Source organism: Xenopus tropicalis, chromosome 5 (assembly GCF_000004195.4).
Source record: "Xenopus tropicalis strain Nigerian chromosome 5, UCB_Xtro_10.0, whole genome shotgun sequence".
NCBI classification, from domain to species: Eukaryota; Metazoa; Chordata; class Amphibia; order Anura; family Pipidae; genus Xenopus; species Xenopus tropicalis.
In genome coordinates, this window is record NC_030681.2 from 38253315 (window position 1) to 38272141 (window position 18827).

The following is an 18827-nucleotide window of genomic DNA, read 5'->3' on the forward strand; positions in this document are numbered from 1 at the left end:
CGAAAGCTTGCAATGTATTTTTATTGTTAGCCAATATAGGTATCATTTCTACAATACTTTTGTATTTGTGTTTTGTTGTTTTTTTATTATTATTTTTGACACTGGCTAACACGGTACTACAGTTTTTGTTTTGTGATAAACAAATAGATTGAATCAGTCCTGCTTTGCTTGCTGAAAACTCGATCTAGCTCCCCCCTCCCTGCTCTGTTGTGACTATCCTGGTAGGAGAAGGAACAGTGTGATTGGCTGTAGGTGATCACATGGTACCAGGAATCCCCAGGACAGGAAGAAGAACTGAACTGCTGCACGGAGGTGAAAGTTACTGCAGACAGAACTGAACAGTGGAGAAGGCATGATATGCATGCACGTTTGGACACACTGTAAGAAGAACTGATGCGTTATTGTGTGCTCCTGTCGGTACACTCTTCACTATCAGCGTTTAACTGTGTAGGTGCTGGAGTGTGGAGAGGGAAGGCACGCTGCTGCAAACCAACTGTGACATGCACATGTAGAAGATACACTGAGTGTGTGCGGCCATTTATTATTAGTATTGCACCATTGTGGTCTCTAGATTTTACTTGCAGAGTGCCCTGGAACGAGGACTGATTTTTTTCTATAAGCGCACCTTTGAAGGATTTGTATTGAGTTTAAGTGGAGGAGTGGATCCACGTTTTGCTGGTGCTGCTGGACTATTTCATTATTATTATAGCCCGGTGTTATACTAATCTGTACGTATGTTTCAGGAGGTAACTGATCATCAGATGTGAACTACTGGTGTCAAAAATGAAGCCGCTTCAGCAGATTCACCTTACCTGCAGAAGGATAATAAGGGATGTACTGCAGCACAAATCTTTCCTTCCTGCTTTTATATCCACCTCCTGCACCTGCCTGAGCAGGAAAAAGAAACACAATGGTTATGATGAGGTTAACCAAGCAAAATACGAAGGTTTGGTGCGTACTGTCACTGCCTCCCGCATCAGTCCACAGACACCTGATAGGTTATTTGAAGAAGACAATTTTTTGTTTGGCAAAGTAGTAAAATCAAAGACTGCAACACAAACACCTGAGCCTAAGGCTCCTCAGAACTGGGTCCCACTAAGCAACCCAAATAAAGTTAGTTTGCCCCTAGAGAAGACCGACTTTGACTTACCCCTGAAGATCAGTTTACCAGCAAGAAATCATATGGCAAATGGCACAATTCCTAGTGTTACCAGAATCCTACAGCAAACCATGCCCATGGAACAGGCATTTTACCTTGAGAGATGGAAGCAGAGGATGATCATGGAATTGGGTGAACAAGGCTTCGCTGAATATACTGCAGGTTTCTGTATATTCCAAATCATAATGTATAATGCCAAATTGTGTTTTAAAAAAAAAAAATGTATGGGTAAAATATAGAATATGTATTTTTTAAATTGAAATGCCATTATTGCACTGATGTGTACAGGTATTAAGTCTGACCTGTGCACTTCTTTACTGTAAATATATTGTCTAATTAATATGAGACATTGATTAATGAACCTGCCAAAAAAATGCAGAAAATGTACGAGATAATAGATAGGTCTTGGCTTGAGTGTAAAAATAATCTTTGGCCATTTCTTCCAAAACAGAATTAGAGAGAGAGAGACCTGGCATTTCATTATCTTGAAGAGTAGATCTGAATGTTACTGGGAGTATCACTATTGTTATTACTACTTTTACTAGTTGTCGCCAACAACTGGTTCTTCTCATATGTCTGTGAAAGAACCAGAATCTGATTTGGGCCCTACACAACTTCAGAAACAGGAAAGTTGTTGTGTTACATTGGACTTGGGGGGCACAGGAAGGCACCAATAGGCTGCAGGGCAAGTGTAAACATTGCCTTATCTGATCTGTACTGGTGACTAAATGAAAAGTATTAACTGCTAAAGGGCATCAAAATTTAGTAGCAGGCTAGATTTTATGCAATAAAGGCATAGTTGTTTTACCAGGTCAAGGGTACAGGGACTGTGTTGATCATTGATTTACAACCTCTAACAAAGAAATGCTCCCAAGGAAAGCTATGAGTTGTAATTCTGCTGTTTCAGGACAGCAAGCTGGCCACCTCCTGTCAAAGAAAATATATTCTTTCTATTTACTCTTGTTAAGCAAAAGGGTAACTTTCTGCTGATAACTGAACTGTAGATAGTAGGCAGACTAATTCTAGTGAATTAACAGTATAGGTACAGGCCCAAACGGCCTAACATTAGGATTATGGTTACCACTCACACACTGAGAACTTTGTTGCCACTGCTATCCAGTGGAAAACCACAATGACAAAATTCTCCTGTCTACCTGACAGCTACAGTGACAAGTAGACATGGGAGCTTACACATGGTAAAGGTGGACCCATGTGCCTCTGGCTTTTTTATGTAGATCGCAGGGCATTTTAGAGGAGCTGGTATGTGTAAAAATCCACAGCACTAGTCGGTACAAAGATTCTATAATCCAGTAAACATCCGTCTGACATCTGAGATTTTAAATATGAGGTTAGGTCTAATTTTTGTTTTTATTCCATTTCAAACTGGGATTATATCTGTAAAATTATGTCAAGTTGTTCTTATGCATATTCAGGTCAGAATAATGTTCATAAACCTGTAGACTGAAAAATGACTGCATAAGTATAATTCTGACAGCAGATTGTTGTTTTCCAAGCTCTCTTCTCACAGGGAAAACAGTTCCACATGCAGCTGGAAGATCTGCTTTTGGCTCTGGATCATGGTAAAAAAGAGGAGCCTGAGGGGTCCACAGGGTACCTGAGCAGTGTTCAGCATGTTCTGACAGACATTATTGGAGTTAAGTCACTTGAAAGTGCAGTGCACCACTCAGAGCTGCAGTACTTGGGTCTTGTAGACTGTGTGGCTGAATATCGGTGAGAAAATGTTCTTAGTATCTCAGTGAATTGATTAAAATCAGTTTTTTTTTTTATTTTAAATGTGTATGTGGGGATAATTATCTTCTTAGGTCACAGGGTAAGATTTGTAGCCTAGGGGGATAAATGAGCTAAGGAACTGGAAGCATGTTTATCAAGAGGTAAAACAGAGACATACATTTTAATAAGGTTAAAATTGTTTCAGAGAACATTGTCATAGCAGCCAACCCATTAAGGTTAATTCCTTATAAAGAATGTTTTTAAACTTGTTCCCATTATAGGACAATTGGTGGTTGCCACTAGAGAAACTTGCCAGTGACACCAAGTTTCAATAATTTCCAATGACACGTGACATTTATATGGGAGGTACAACCACCCTTCTGTGACTTGAGAACTGTGGACACATATTACTTACATGGCTGGCTTCTGGCAACTGCTTCATACAAGTCTGAAGAAAAATCTGCAGGGTTTGGTGCCTTTAGTCTCCTAAACCTCAAATTGAAATGTAATCAAGCTGTGGCAACAGCAGTCCTATCATCCTTAGGGCCACCACCAGAAATTCACTTTGCTCCATGGGACCCTATAGATGTTACATATCCAGGGACTCTGTGACTTCCTGAGCAACAGTGAGAGACACAGTACACCAGGTGGTAATGGGAGAAATGTTGTACATTCAATGAAAACTACCATCTATTCTACAAACATTGATGCTCTCCCCTGCTCTTTCTGGAGATGGCAGCATTAGCTACAATGTTCATCCTTAAGACACCCCCCCATCGCCAACTAACTACCCCCTTCTAGGGGAATAAAAACTGTTGTATCCAGAGAGAATGGGGGAGGCACATTAAAAGCCAAGTAATCTTCTCCCTTCTATTGTAAGTGGTATTGTCCAGGTTCAGCAATTTATAGGTAAGGGTGCATACGGCAAGAGAAATCCATTGTGCTGTCCTTGGGAGTTGAGGGTTCTGAAAGTCCCACAGTCTGATACTTCAAAGGGACTGAATGTTTGGGAGTATTTGAATAGTTTTGACAGCTTTCTTGGGCCAGGGAAATTGTTTGTCAGAATCACAACACATCTATTTATTATACATTGTTTCCTGTCTTTGATAGGAGATGTTAAAGGGGAGAGTTTGGGTCTAACATGGATATCTGTATACTAAACAAATCAGTTGACTAAATTTATGTTAAGATGCAATGCATACTACCTTGTGGCCTCTTGAATGCTTACATGTCTTTGTGACCCTAATAAATATATATATGCCCTAAGCCACTGTTCCCTAACTGTGAGGTGTGACCCCCCCCCCCTCCCACCTTGGGGTAAGCCATGGATCGTGAGGGATGCAACATTTACTTATTGGGGAGGGTGCAATGTAGGCCATTCTGCAGCAGTCATTTGTGGGCATGCCCACCACTGTTATGATGTCTTTGCATGTTCTCTTACGTGCCACCTCCCATCAGCCTCAGATTAGGCCCTCTTTCCTGTAGGACTATAAATTTTGCCATTAGTTTCATGCCTGTAGAAGACTTCTACTTATGCTAATTGGTGATTGGTTGCTATTAATGCAGCCTTCTCCACTATTTGTCAAGTTTTGGTAACTAAGATTTTGGTTGTTTTCATGTTTGTATACATACGGCTTAACATTTATTTAACACAGTTGAGAAGGTGTTTTCTGTTTTTTATTAGTGATCAGGCTTTTTTTTTCAATTATCTGCATGCCTTCTGTTCAGATTTACTGTTGTGTGTCATTTTGCAGGCAAAAGCTGTGTGTAATAGACTGGAAGACTTCAGAGAAACCAAAGCCATATATACGAGACACGTTTGATAATCCACTGCAAATTGCAGCTTATATTGGAGCAATAAATCATGACAATAATTATAATTTTCAGGTAAGTATACACAGAAGCTATCTCATTTCTGGAGGTCTCTTTCTGCTTCACCATTCTGGATAGGAGGGATGGCTTAGGCTTAATATCTCATATGCATATTTCTATGATTGGGGGCTGAAAACATTGATGGGCGACCTAGCCTATAAATATACAGTTTTATAAAATGAATAATGTATCAGTGCATTTTCAGAACTATAAATTGGTGACTATTATATTTTCATATGTTTGTAATGTTATTGTGAGTTAAGGGGGAGCCTAATGAGAAATAATCCACACAGTCAGTTTCTCTTATTCCTTCCTTATGTGAGTAACATTTATGCTGAAATGTTAAAGAAGCAGGTCTGTATTATGTGCTAGAACCCAAGACATGTCCCCTGTTAATTGCTTGGTACAGACAGACAGTGCAACAATAAATTATAACCAGTACTTAAGAGTAAGCCACCTGAAACCTGTGGGAATACTGCCCCAGACCCTGAATAACAACTTAGTAATACAAAGTCTCACAGCTAAAATGGTGCACAAAACAATCCTAAATGTATACAGATCTCCAAATAATCAGCTATACCATAAGGATAGAGGTCCCTCAGTTCTCCATGGTCCCTTAGATTCTCTGATGAAGCATCCAATGATGCAAAACACATAAAGAAGATGGAGCTCATGTACTATGGAGCACTGAGGTTCTTCTGTCCTTTTGGTATGGTTGATGTTTTTTAATTGTCCAAATAAATGTTAAATGTATTGCAAAATTACAATAGACATTCTTTTTAATGTTTTGTATCCAGTCTTAAGAGAGAGCCTTGAGATATCCTAACCTACTTTATAAAATCTAATATTTCAGGTCAACTGTGGTCTCATAGTGGTGGCGTACAAAGATGGTTCCCCTGCCCATACACATTTCATGGACACAGATCTTTGTTTGCACTTCTGGAATAAGTGGCTGCTACGCTTAGAAGAATATAAAAAGAAGAAGGAGGAGAAGGAGAAACAGCAATGACAACAGGACATGGCAGTGACATGTTTTGTTTAAGGTCCCACATTTAAAGTCTGTTCTACTGCCCCTGCATACACCTGGACCTAATGTGAATGAAATACAATATGCAGAAAGGGAGGAACTTCTCATCTGTACTTTATAGGTGGCGCCTACAGACAGCGGATCCAACCACTTGCAATATGAGAGCCTGCAGTGGCAGACACAGGTTGCTAGAAATTCTGCTACCTACCCTCTATGCACTTGTAGAGGCATACTTATCAAAGGGTGAATTCTCACTTTAACCCTTTGACCAGTATGTCTTTGAGCTTTGAGCTGCTGGACAGTGGCGCACTCTATTTTTACTGTTGGATAAATGTCCTTATTTAAGTAATTCAGTGTATAAGTCACCATGTCACCTAGACGTAAAAGATAAAACCTACATGGTAATCTATTTTGTATGCATTTTTACCATGAACTTTGAATTACTTAACCTTTATGTTTATGTATATTGCCTATAAGAACCCATTTCCCAACCGTCTAACTACGGCTGATTGTGATTCGCTGTTCAAGAAAGTGAAGGCATATATTCATGTTATATTGTTATACAAATACATAAAGCTGGTGTACAGAGCTGCAGAACTTTATACATACATTTTAAAAATAATGATATCCTAACTGTTTATTAATTCAGCATAATAACTGTTGAACAGTAAAAGATATTTTACTAAAACCCCTTGCATATGTTTTTGTCTTTATTTAGTTTTAAGGTGCCCATACAATGGTAAACACTGACTGCATATTGATATAGACATACAAGGAGAAATGTTTGGATGAGCAGGGGGGCTACTAGAACCGTTCCTGATACCCTAGTGGAGCAGTCCAACGCTGATTGGGTGGACCAACATTTTCAACTTATGAGCTGAAATAAATTAGAAAAAAGACAGGTCCCCTTTAAGTAACAGGAAATGGTTCCTACCAAACAGAGCACAATTACTAGCCTATCACAAAGTGAACAGGAAAAAATGACAATTTGCTTTGTGTTCTTAATGCAACATTATTTTCCAGCATTAGGTTAATAGCTTATGTAGAATTCACATGCAGGCCCAGACTGGAAATCTGTGGGTTCTGGCAAATGCCAGAGGGGCTGCTGTAAGATGCCATAGACAGTCACTATTATTGGGCTGGTGGGGGGGCTGTTTGGGCCTCTGTGTACTTGAAATGCCAGTGCCTGTTTTGAATCCCAGTTCAGGCCTATTCGCAAAAAATTTGTATTAAAGTACAGGTATGGGATCCCTTATCCAGAAACCTGTTATCCAGAAAGATCCGAATTACGGAAAGGCCATCTCCCATAGACTCCATTGTAAGCAAATAATTCTAATTTTTATAAATGGTTTCCTTTTTCTCTGTAATAATAAACCAGTATCTTGTACTTGATCCCAACAAAGGCAAAATAAAAATTGTATTAGAGAATAAATATAAATCCTAATGATGACTGTGGCCTTGCCAGTTTTATTTTTGAGTAAGCCTTTATGCTACTATTCACTTTATTAATAGCAATTAGTCTAAATATGTTGTTACTATGAATAAGAGTAAAACGGTGTAAACCAGCCCAAGCGCAGGCATTAGAATATGTTGCTGATGTGTTCTAGTATTATTAATTTCCTATGAACACTGGGAGTATATTTATAATGTAGATAGCTGGATTGGGTATATAAAGGCCTTTTCCCTGCAGAGAAACCAGCCGGAAGTGGAACCGCAGGCTTCTGTTTGCAAGCTTTTTGGGAAAAGTCTCAGTAATGTAAGTAGCACAAAAGGCAGTGTTTAAAGGTATATTCCTTTCTGTCTTTAGATGTGCATATTGGAATGGCTAATAGTTTTTCTTGTGTGCCCTCTTTAGGGCAGGGGTACGCGGTGAGATTAGTCGCACCGCATCAAATCTCTGTTGTAGCGAGCGACTAATCTCCCCGCAATGCCATCCCACCGGGTAGAATGTAAATCGCTGGTGGGATGGCATACGCGGCGCTGCAAAGTCGTATTTCGGGGAGATTAGACGCCCGCAACAACGGAGATTTGTTGCGGCGCAACTGAAAATGCCTAGCCATTCACTAACCTTCAGATCCACATGACATAACCTATGGTAATCGGTCTTAATCATGGTAAAATACCTGTCCTTGTTCTTGTAGACACCAATCATGTGCCCTCACAAGCACCTTTGTGGGTTTCTGCTGTTTCTTTAACTCATTAATATCCTTCTTAGGGACTGAAGCCAAAACTGCACTGCATACTCAGGTGATGTCTTACCAAGTATCTATAAAAAGGCAAAATAATGTGTTTTCATCCTTTGAGCTTCCAAAGTTACCAGGGACAGCAAAAAGCCGCTCCTGGTATTAAGAGACAAATTTCCATTTCTTAAAGCAGAAATTCAGCTCTGCTAGTGACGCGAGCATAATTGCACTCTTTGCACTAGCGATGCAGCCTCCCCAGTCCTTCTCCGGCGCTGTAAAGGTAAGTGCGGGGGCGACATTGGAGGAGCCGCCTCAGGCAGCCCAGGGGCCGAAAACACCCCTGCCCTTGAGTAAACGCCCTTTTTATTTGCCCCCTCATATGCCAACCTCATGATTGGCCGGTGGGAGGAACATTTTATATACAACAATCCCTTGAAACATTTTTTTGCATTTTATGGTCACTGTATTGACAATATTATCATCTGGCAAGGTTCACTGGGTGACTTAAAAACTATAAAAAGTAAATAAAAATAAGGTGGACTTTTTAAACACATTTTTGATAAACACTCCAGCAACTTTTTTAGTTCTAAATCTGTAAAATATAAATAATAGAAACTATTTTGATTTCTATAGAAAACCCGGGAAATTTACAATTACAGGCTACTTCAGGCCGTGCAAAACACATCATCAGGGCAGTCCCTACGGGACAATTCAATTCTTTACGTCGACTATGCTCATATGAGAGAGTCAAGCAATCAGGCTAGAGGATACTCAGAAATACATTTAAATGATGCTTTTGAAAAAGCTTTAGTATGTTTTAGAATGGGCAATTCTAAGAAATTTTTCAATTGGTCTTCATGTTTTCTTGTTTTTATCGTTTTTTTAGTTATTTGCTGTACTCTTTTGATTCTTTCCACTTTTCAAATGGGGGTCACTGACCCCATCTAAAAGTGAAATGCCCTGTAGGATACAAATTTGTTATTGCACATTTTTATTACTCATCTTTCTATTCAGAAAATCTCCTATTCGTATTCTAGAAGTATCTTATTCAATTAAATGCATGGCTGCTAGGGAAATTTGGACCATAGCAACCAGATTGCAAAAATTGCAAACTAGAGAACAGCTGAATAAAAAGCTAAATAACTCAAAAACTTTAAAAAATAAAAAAAATTTCAACCCACTGCAAATTGTCTCAGAATAGCACTCTTCATCATACTTAGTTAATTTAACCCTTTAAGTGCTACATGACGTAGAATCTACGTCCTGTGTATAAAAGTACCTAAGTGCCACAGGACATAGATTCTACGCCCTGCTGCACTTCCGGGTTTGGCGGGGAGCGAAGGGGCGGCTCCACTCCCCGCTCGTTCCCCAGCCCCTAGACAGCAGTCAGAGGGGGGGAACGAGTGGCCCCTGGGGCATGATTGCCCAGGGGCCCCATAGCAAAAGCCTGGAATGTGCATTCTACGTGCCAGGCTTTCCCTGCAGTTCCTCTCCCCTTCCTCCACTCCCCCTCTGCTCCTCGCCCCCCCCTTTCTGCACCGCCCATCGTTCACATCGTTTTCATTCTTGCCTGAAAAAAGTTTTATCGCCATTGCGGATAGCGTATTCGCTAACCGCACTGCACAATTCCTTTTGTGTATTATTTTTAGCCATTTTATTGCATTTTTAGCTATGCATAGTTGATGTTCGCTTGACTTTGTCTGTAAAACTTATTTGCCCAAACCAAAATACTCAAACTGTTATTCTGACCGCAGATATAATTAGGAAAAAAAAAATGATTTTAGTGATTTTTTTTTTTTTTTTTTATCAATTTTATTGCTTTTTACATTGTTCTTTGTTACTTGTCTTTGCACATGGACATAATTGGGTAAAATGCAAGCTTTGTGACAATTTTCAGAAATGTCATAAAAACCATTCTATTTAGCATAGCTTTGTAGTTTGGTAGTTTGCAGTAGAAAGGTTTATTTACCCATTTTTGTTTTGTTGCAATGTGTACTTTCGGAAAATATATAGTTTTCTAGGGTCTCCGTACTGTTAGGGGGTATTATGGCACATAATACACATACCGGGTGCAAAAACTGCACGAGCCGGAGAGTCTTATGTGAAAATTCATATGCACTATTTTTATTTTGGTGCCCCTGTACACCACATAGTTTGGTAAATCTATGCATATAGGGCATCAAACTGTTCAGTAGACCCCTAGCGTTCATATTTAGAATGTTTTATGTTGGTACGGTACAAAATGTGGGGGTACATAATGGGGTAAAATGCAAGCTTTGTGACAATTTTCAGAAATGTCCTAAAAACCGTTCTGTTTAGCATAGCTTTGTAGTTTGATAGTTTGCAGTACAAAGATGTATTTACCCATTTTTGTTTTGTCAGAATGTGTACTTTCAGAAAATGTATGGTCTTATAGGGTCTCCGTACTGTTAAGGGGGTCTTATGGCACATAATGTACATGCTGGTAGCTTATATTGGAGCGTATACACTTTGTATGCACTAACTTCCTTTTGGGGTCTCTAAATGCCAGATACATTAGTGATCCTATGCACAATGGGCATCAAACTGTTCAGCGGACCCTTGGCTTTCATATTTAGGGTGTGTTTTCTTGGTACCTAATGTTATGTGGGAGATAAGGTGCTTGAAAGTGGAAGATTTGATGTGATTTTCAGGTATTTCATCAAAACCGGCAATTTTTGGAAAGCGTTGTGACTCTGTAGTTTGGAGTAGAAAGACATGGGTACCAATTTTGAATTCGCCCGAATGTGTACTTTCCAAAAATATATGGTTTTGGGGGGGTCAATGTATTTTTTGTGTTTTTACCCCACAGAAAACGCAGTAAACATGTTGAATTTTCAGTAGCTGGGGCAATTTGTATGTAGTTACTTTCTTTTGGGGTCTCTAAATGCCAGATACATTGGTGATCCTATGCACAATGGGCATCAAACTGTTCAGTGGACCCTTGGCTTTCATACTTAGGATGTATTTTCCCATTTTATGTGGGAGATATGAGGTGATTTTTTAGAATTTTCATAATTTTTTATAGAAACTTCTAAATTCAGTAAAGCATTGCCGTTTGGTACTTAGGAGTTGGAAGACATAGTTACCCATTTCGGATTCATCAGAATGTGTACTTTTCAAAAATATATGATTTCCTGGGGTAAACCTAATGTTCCAGGATTTTTGGCTTTGGAATGTAAAGTATGCCGTATTCTGCTGTAATGCTTTGAAAATTTAGTAATTTACTGCTGGGAGTTTTTGATCTATAGAAGTCAGAAATCTCAATAAAACTCTACATATCAGGTACTGGCACGTTCGGGAGACATGAGGCTTTCCAAATCAGTTGAATTTTTGTCCATAAAATAAAATATGTTTCTGGTATAAATCCCTATAGCATGAAAAATAGCATTTTTTCTTTTTTTTTTTATTTCAAGCTCTTAATCTTGTTCCAGAAGTGGAAATACACAAAAACTCAGATTTGGAAAGCTCAGGTTAACAATATATAGTTTGCCTACCTAAACTTAACCCTGCCCCCAGTAAAAGCCCCTAAATTGAGAGAGCACAGAATGTTTACAAAACTTCTGGCACTGAGGGGAACTGAAATGTCAAATTCTGCTGGCACTTAAAGGGTTAAAGGTGAACAACCCCTTTAATCATTATAGTTTACAGTCAATGCAACAAAAAGTAATAACGTGTAACCAAAACCTAGATATGATGGTACACACAGCCTTACAAAACCATGAGACAAAGTCACCGGTGTTCTTTATGACACAGTATAGCCCACAATTCCACAAAATACCAACACAAACTTTGTTTTTTTTGTTTATTAAAAGGCACCAGCACCCATTCTCTCTATATACACAACAATGTAGTCATCTTGTTAAAAAAACATTTTATATGAAAGTAAAAATTATTCATTTTTTACAAAAATTGCTTTTAAGGCACATGCAGATCAAAAGGGATCTACCACAGTTTTGCATTTGGTTCCAGTATCTTAGTATTATTATTTCATTCTTACCTGCTGCCAAAGCCACGTTCAGGCTAATGTCATTTGTGAGATTTTCTCTGTGACTGAATACACAATGCTACATAATGTATCTGCGTTTTTAGTTGGAGGCGAAAACCTCATGTGTGACATAGCATGAATGTTTGTTGCAGTAATTAATTCCCAGTTTAATACCATGCATATTAATGAGCTGTCAACCCACTGAATAAACAGGTGATTACTTGCGTCTGTCCCACCACTACATGCAGTAGCACAACTACAGACACAACAGACCCCACGGCCACAGGGGTCACCCGCAAATTTTTGTGCGTCGTGGGTGCCGCCCATGATTTCAGCCAGGTGCGGGGGTGTTTGGTTGGGGTCCTGGAAATAAAAACTGCGGGGGCAGGGCCCCAAAACTTTCGCCACTGGCTAGATGTACAAGTAAACACAAAGGCGCTTTCTGATATTATTATTATTGCAAGATACATATTTCATTCCGCCAGTAGCATCTATAGGACATTCTTTTGTAAGTGTTCTTTTTAGAATTTACATCATACGGAAAGGAAGTTATAGATAAAATATAAAATGTTCCCATAAGAAATGGCAGGTGTGTAATATTTTGATATATTTTCCATGAACAAAAATATGCATTAACCAGTGAGTCAGTTACACACAATATAAATATGTTATAAAAACATATATTCACCCATAAGCACATGAATGTAGGAATATTGGGATGTTATAATATGGATGGAGCAGACTTTATTGCCAGAAATGCCATATCATTATCTCCACTGAAATAAGCGGTGAGCACTATGTACCAGATGCACCACAAAATGCCTATTCCACCTGTATAAGGCCACACGCACTTCAGTGTTTGGTCTCCCGCTGCAAGTGGGAATCAATTTATATCCATAGGAATAAAAGGGGAAATTATTCTTGATCTGACTGAAATAATGTGGTGCTGCAGGTCCTTCTGTCTGTCTGATGGCATTACGACTGCCACAGGGATGCACTGCATTGCCACATAATGCTCTCACCTCCCACAAATAAGCAGATGTGTGTGAACTGGATTAAATGTATCAAGAGGATGGCAGGGAAAACACAGCAATCATTTTATCACAAAATTCAAACTGTAACCCATGTGAAATAAGAAATCTACTCAGTATTATTGAGAAAGGCACCTACTAGCATTATACTTCAATTTAAGGGCTAATATATTTATTTACACTGCTATACAATTGTACAGTTCATAACACATTCACAAGATAATCATATTCTAAAAATGTATACTTGAATAAATTTTTTGGCCCAATCATTTGTCATAATGTAAAAAAAGATATCCAACCACAGTGAGTTCATTGTATAATTTAGAAATCTCCCCACTTTAAAAAAAGCAATAAAATAGGCAATAAAAAATGGGAAGTTCATAAACTCTGTAAACATCTGTCTAAGCGCCGTTTGTCTTCTCACTCTGCCTCCACCTCTTCTTGTGCTGTGGACTTTATCTGAAGAACAGATGTGATTTTGGTTTGTAAAATGGCTGCCAGTTTTTTGGTGGTTTTCTTGAGGAAAGCACTTCCTGGGTGGCTATCATAAACATGTAGGTACAAGTCCTCTTGGGAGGGTCCAGTGTAGCCACAATCCTCACAGACAAAGAGCTTATCCCTGCGTTGTTTGTAAGCGTAACCCTGCTGAACCCCGTGGATTTTCTTAAGGTGAGATTCCAGGGAACACCTCTGAGTAAATGCCTTGTTGCAGATCTCACATTTGTAAGGGCGGATGCCTAGAAAATAAAAAACACAAACAAAAAAAAACATCATTCCATGTTGAACCTTCTAAACTGATAAAGCAGTTTCATATACCTCAGGGATCTTTTGTATTTATTCATGTAAAACAAATAAGTGGTTATTGCAGCACTCCAACTTTATCACATTAGATCTCTCTGAAACTTTCATAAGAGACCAGAAATAAAGGATATAAACCGTTGGTATTAAATCATTACATACTATTACTATAGCCTTATGACACAAGTTATATAGAGAATAATGTACCCACACTGTAAAATATATGCATATTATAAGTTACAAAGGAGTTCCATAACCATATAAAGGCACATGGAGAGTGTTTATACAGGTCAAGGAACTCCAAGGTGACTTTTAATATCCTCATATTTTACAACAGGAGCAACATTATTTATTATAATACACAAGTTTGAGACAGAAATTACATCATTAAGCACTGATTATAACCAGGGTCGGACTGGGCTGTCAGGACACCGGGAAAAATTCCGGTGGGCCCCGGCGGCCCAGGCCCAACCCTTGTTGGCGCGCCTGCCCGTTCCTCCCCTGATGCATTAAATTTACGCGCGCTCAGAAGAGGATGTCGGGTGGGGGACCCTGCGGGGGGTTAGGGGGGCCCTTGGGGGAGGAATTCGGGGATGTGGCCGGCAGGGGCACCTGCAGGGTGCCTGGGGTGGGAGCCCAACACTGATTATATATATATATATATATATATATATATATATATATATATATAGAATATGCAAACAAGTAGGCACTCACGTTTAACCAAGTCCAAGTATGCCTGGGTGCAGTATAGTAAAGATAGTACAGTCCAAAGTAGATGCCGCACTCACAGGACTTAATGTGATCAAAAAGTATTTATTGATGAAAACACGTCAAACTAACGTTTCGGCCGTATCCACAGCCTTTCTCAAAGTGAACAGAAAAAGTTACAAACCCACTCTTAAACCCAGTTTGGCGCCAAACTGTAGTTCATGACGTCACTATGTGTCAAACCAATCACCAATCACCAGAAATTGGGTACATAAACAAACATATACCTATATTTATATACAAAATTCATGAATATAGCGTCAACATCAAGTAACAAGTCAAAGATCGAGGAAGAAAGAAGCAGGTGAGTGTAGAGAAATTATTTTTCGGTGCAGAAGGCTGTCCCATACTGTTGAACTATAACTCACACACTGTGGGCATTGGGTATGGTTAAAGGAACAGTAACTCCAAAAAATGAAAGAGCTTTAAAGTAATAAAAATATAATGCACTGTTGCCCTGCACTGGTAAAACTGGTGTGTTTGCTACAGTAACACTACTATAATTTATATAATAAGCTGCTGTGTAGCCACGGGGGCAGCCATTCAAGCTGGAAAAAAGGAGAAAAGGCACAGGTTACATAGCAGATAACAGATAAGTTCTGTAGAATACAATAGTGTTTTATCTGTTATCTGCTATGTGCCTGTGCCTTTTCTCCTTGGAATGGCTGCCCCCATGGCTACATAGCAGCTTATTTATATAAATTATAGTAGACTTTCTGAAGGAAACACACAACTTTTACCAGTGCAGGGCAGCAGCACATTATATTTTAGTTACTTTTATACACTTTCTTTTTTTGGTGTTACTGTTCCTTTAAGGATCAAGTTATAGTAAAATGGGAGTTGCAAGAGTAAATTCCATGTAGCTGATATCTTTAGCACAAGGAACTACTCTTAGGGCAGGAAGGAGTATATAAACCGCTGAAAATACCGTACACTGTAAAGCGCGTTGGCATGGTTACCACATCGCGATATCTATCCCCTTCATGTGCCCACACTTGCGATCACTTCATACCAAGGGGTTCGTAGTAGGTAGTAGCATCAGAGCGCTATGCACACAGGGGTTGGGGATCAGAAGGAAGTCTCCCCCGATCGGCACCGTACCTGAACTGTAGTTCTGAGCCGGGTTACCATGGTGACCGCCCCACTCGCCGTCAGTCCGTTCATTAACTAACTCGTGTTCAGTAAGGATATCAAGTCCACTCGCCCAGGTGTAGTAAGGTTCACGATCTTACCACTCTGTTGTAAGTGGAAATGCTGTATTTATAATCGTGTACTCCATTGCAGGAGATTACCTTCTTAAGTGGGGAACACTCATAGGATAGGGGGTCGCAGTGGATCAAAGTTTACTGCCGTGACACACATGAAACCCCCAGATCAGAGTTACGTCTACACTCACCTGCTTCTTTCTTCCTCGATCTTTGACTTGTTACTTGATGTTGACGCTATATTCATGAATTTTGTATATAAATATAGGTATATGTTTGTTTATGTACCCAATTTCTGGTGATTGGTGATTGGTTTGACACATAGTGACGTCATGAACTACAGTTTGGCGCCAAACTGGGTTTAAGAGTGGGTTTGTAACTTTTTCTGTTCACTTTGAGAAAGGCTGTGGATACGGCCAAAACGTTAGTTTGACGTGTTTTCATCAATAAATACTTTTTGATCACATTAAGTCCTGTGAGTGCGGCATCTACTTTGGACTATATATATATATATATATATATATATATATATATATATATATATATATACTGTTTGTATTGTGTCTATCCTGAGTCAGCCCATAAATAACCTGAGCACTAATTCATGTTAGTAAGTGCCTCTAAGTGTACAAGGGGGATTTTTGGACACATCCCTGTTCTGGCCAGTCCATGCCCGATTCAACCTAATCCAAACCATGCTCCATTTGATCCAGATCACACCCCCTGCTGCACCCCTATTAGGAAGTATAAATACAGGTAGCATCTAAAAAACTGCGCAGTTAGACAAGTGTAAGCGTATGATGTGATATATTATCGGCACACCCCTATTCCTTCCATTCCTATTCATATTCCATTACTAGCATTGTCTTTATAACCTAGCATTCTACAAATAAAAATCATTCATAGATTACAACTCTGCTGGCACATATTGTTACTGGTCTTTTTATATTCTTTAAGTTGGGCAACTTGAGCTTTTTGCTCTTAGAAAGTTTTCTTCTGCATTGGAGAAAGGCTTGTATGTCTTCAGCTCTCTAGTTCATGCATGTCTCCATGGTAACGCCACTGATGCCCTGCATGCCACTCCTGCTGGTCACATGCCTCACAATAGCTTAACTGCCATTTGCTGGGTTCAGACCAACTGCCGTTTGGATAGGGAGTAGGAGAGGGAGTGTTTTCGATCAGCGAGTATTAATATTATAGAAATAGCGAGAGAGAGTAAATAAAATTTATAAAAAACAGTGTAGAAGATACCATCATGAGTTTGAGTAAGAAAAGGAGTCGGAGTCCATCTGGAGAGAGAGCAAAAAGCTTTGCAGAAGACAAACCCAACAAGGATTGGAGCAAGGAAAGGAGTCAGGAGATAGAAAAGAGAGAAGCAGAAAATGATAACAAAAGCTGCGGAAATGAACAGAAAATTCAGAATAGGAGCATTAAAAAAAGGAGTGAAGAGAAACACAAAGAAAATGAAAAGACGACAAGTGAGGATGTGAGAAATAAGAGGGGAAGACTTGAGGGGCAGTTAGAAACAGAAAAGGCAAGTCAAACAGAGAAGACCAATAAAGATGGGAGCATTGAGAGAAGATCTGAAGAACAACAGAAAGATAAACAAATCCAGGTAGAGAAGAAGAGCAGCGAGGATGGAAGATTTAAAAGGAGAAGATCTGCAGAAGAACAGAAAGAAAGGGTAAGGCAAGCAGAGAAGAATACCAGTAAGGATGGGAGCATTAATAGGAGAAGATATGAAGAAGAACAGAAGGTAAGGGAAATCCAAGCAGAGAAGAAGACCAGTGAGGATGGGAGCATTACAAGAAAATCTGAAGAAGAACAGAAAGAAAAGCAAAGTCAACAAAGCAGTAAAAAAAGAAACATGGAGCAAAAGGAAGAGAGGAATAAAAGACCAAGGAGCCCAGAAGACCCCTTAGAAGGTAAGGAAACTACACTGCACTTTTTGTATAAATTTAATTGACACATACAGTACATTATAACTTAATGGGAAATTGCTCGGTGCAATTTTAAGCACTTTTGCTAAGTCTCTATCATATTTAAAGACTTTATTGTAAATGTTATTAGGAGCCATTTTACCTATCTGAATCTTTATTATGTGTGGCAGGGAATATACCTTATTATTCCCTATATGTCCCCCTTCACCCTTTGCCTTATTTGCTAATAACTAACAGCAAGTTTAACTGCCAATTTCTATATACTGTATACCTTGTGCTGCTAAAATCCCACTGCTTCTTAATGCAACATTTAGAAAAACAGGCAGATCCACTTAGGGTAAAGGCACGTGGCGCTACTAGTAACAGCTACTTGTCATGTAGAGCATATTTGCAGAGTCAGTTCTCAGTATTGGCAGGTTTTTTTTCTGGCGTTTAGCAGCCGTGAAAAAGGAGCTGCTACTAGTAGCTCCGTGTGTCTTCACCCTTACAGAGATAGAGAAGCGCAACTCTATTATGAGCTCTGTGAACAAATGAGGAGAGTTACGGTGCAAAGTAGAATAACTGTGGCGCTTTATAGTACAATTGTTGTTTGCATCTTGCCTCTCACAAATGTATATTGGCCCTTGGGGCTTAAAATAAGGTTGCAAGTTGCCATAAATATAAGTGGGTAAGTAATACCTATCATATACCTATATCATATAACATATACTAGTATGTACAGTTTATATGTGATACTGAGCTACTAATGGGATTTTTTTTCTCTAACAAGGTGGAAGTATACAGAAGAGATCCTGTTTGGACATCAAAAGACCTGATCCTCTGGATATCAACAACTATAAGTTCCACTCAGAGCTGGGACAAGGAGGCTTTGGCCAGGTGAGCGAAATATATTCCAAGTCATTAAATATGGAATTGTTTAATCTCTACAAGAGACACTGTGATATTGAATGTCTTCTCTTATTTTTATTAGGTGATGTTGGCTACTTTTAGACCAAATAAACAGCTGGTAGCAATAAAGGTCTTGAAGAAGAAGTCTGCAAAGACCAACACCTATACCATCACTAAAGAGGCCTATTTTTTGAAGATCAGCAGAGGATGTGCATT

The 18827-nt window shown here is 39.2% G+C and overlaps 2 protein-coding genes across 3 annotated transcripts in view; one reads left to right on the top strand and one right to left on the bottom strand.

Moving 5' to 3' along the window:
- Positions 1-350: 350 nt before the first annotated feature.
- mgme1 (mitochondrial genome maintenance exonuclease 1) lies at positions 351-6477 on the top strand (the record flags this gene model as incomplete). Its single annotated transcript, NM_001127060.1, is given in 4 exon segments — positions 351-1321; positions 2674-2890; positions 4645-4777; positions 5616-6477. Coding segments are annotated over 4 exon segments (1044 nt in total). The 5' UTR covers positions 351-783.
- Positions 6478-11781: 5304 nt separating this feature from the next.
- ovol2 (ovo like zinc finger 2) overlaps positions 11782-18827 on the bottom strand; it is a 31764-nt gene continuing 24718 nt past the window's right edge. For both annotated transcript variants that reach the window (XM_012962887.3, NM_001004998.1), the window contains 1 exon segment: positions 11782-13746. In XM_012962887.3, the coding sequence (XP_012818341.1) occupies positions 13430-13746 (317 nt within the window). In that variant the 3' untranslated portion in view covers positions 11782-13429.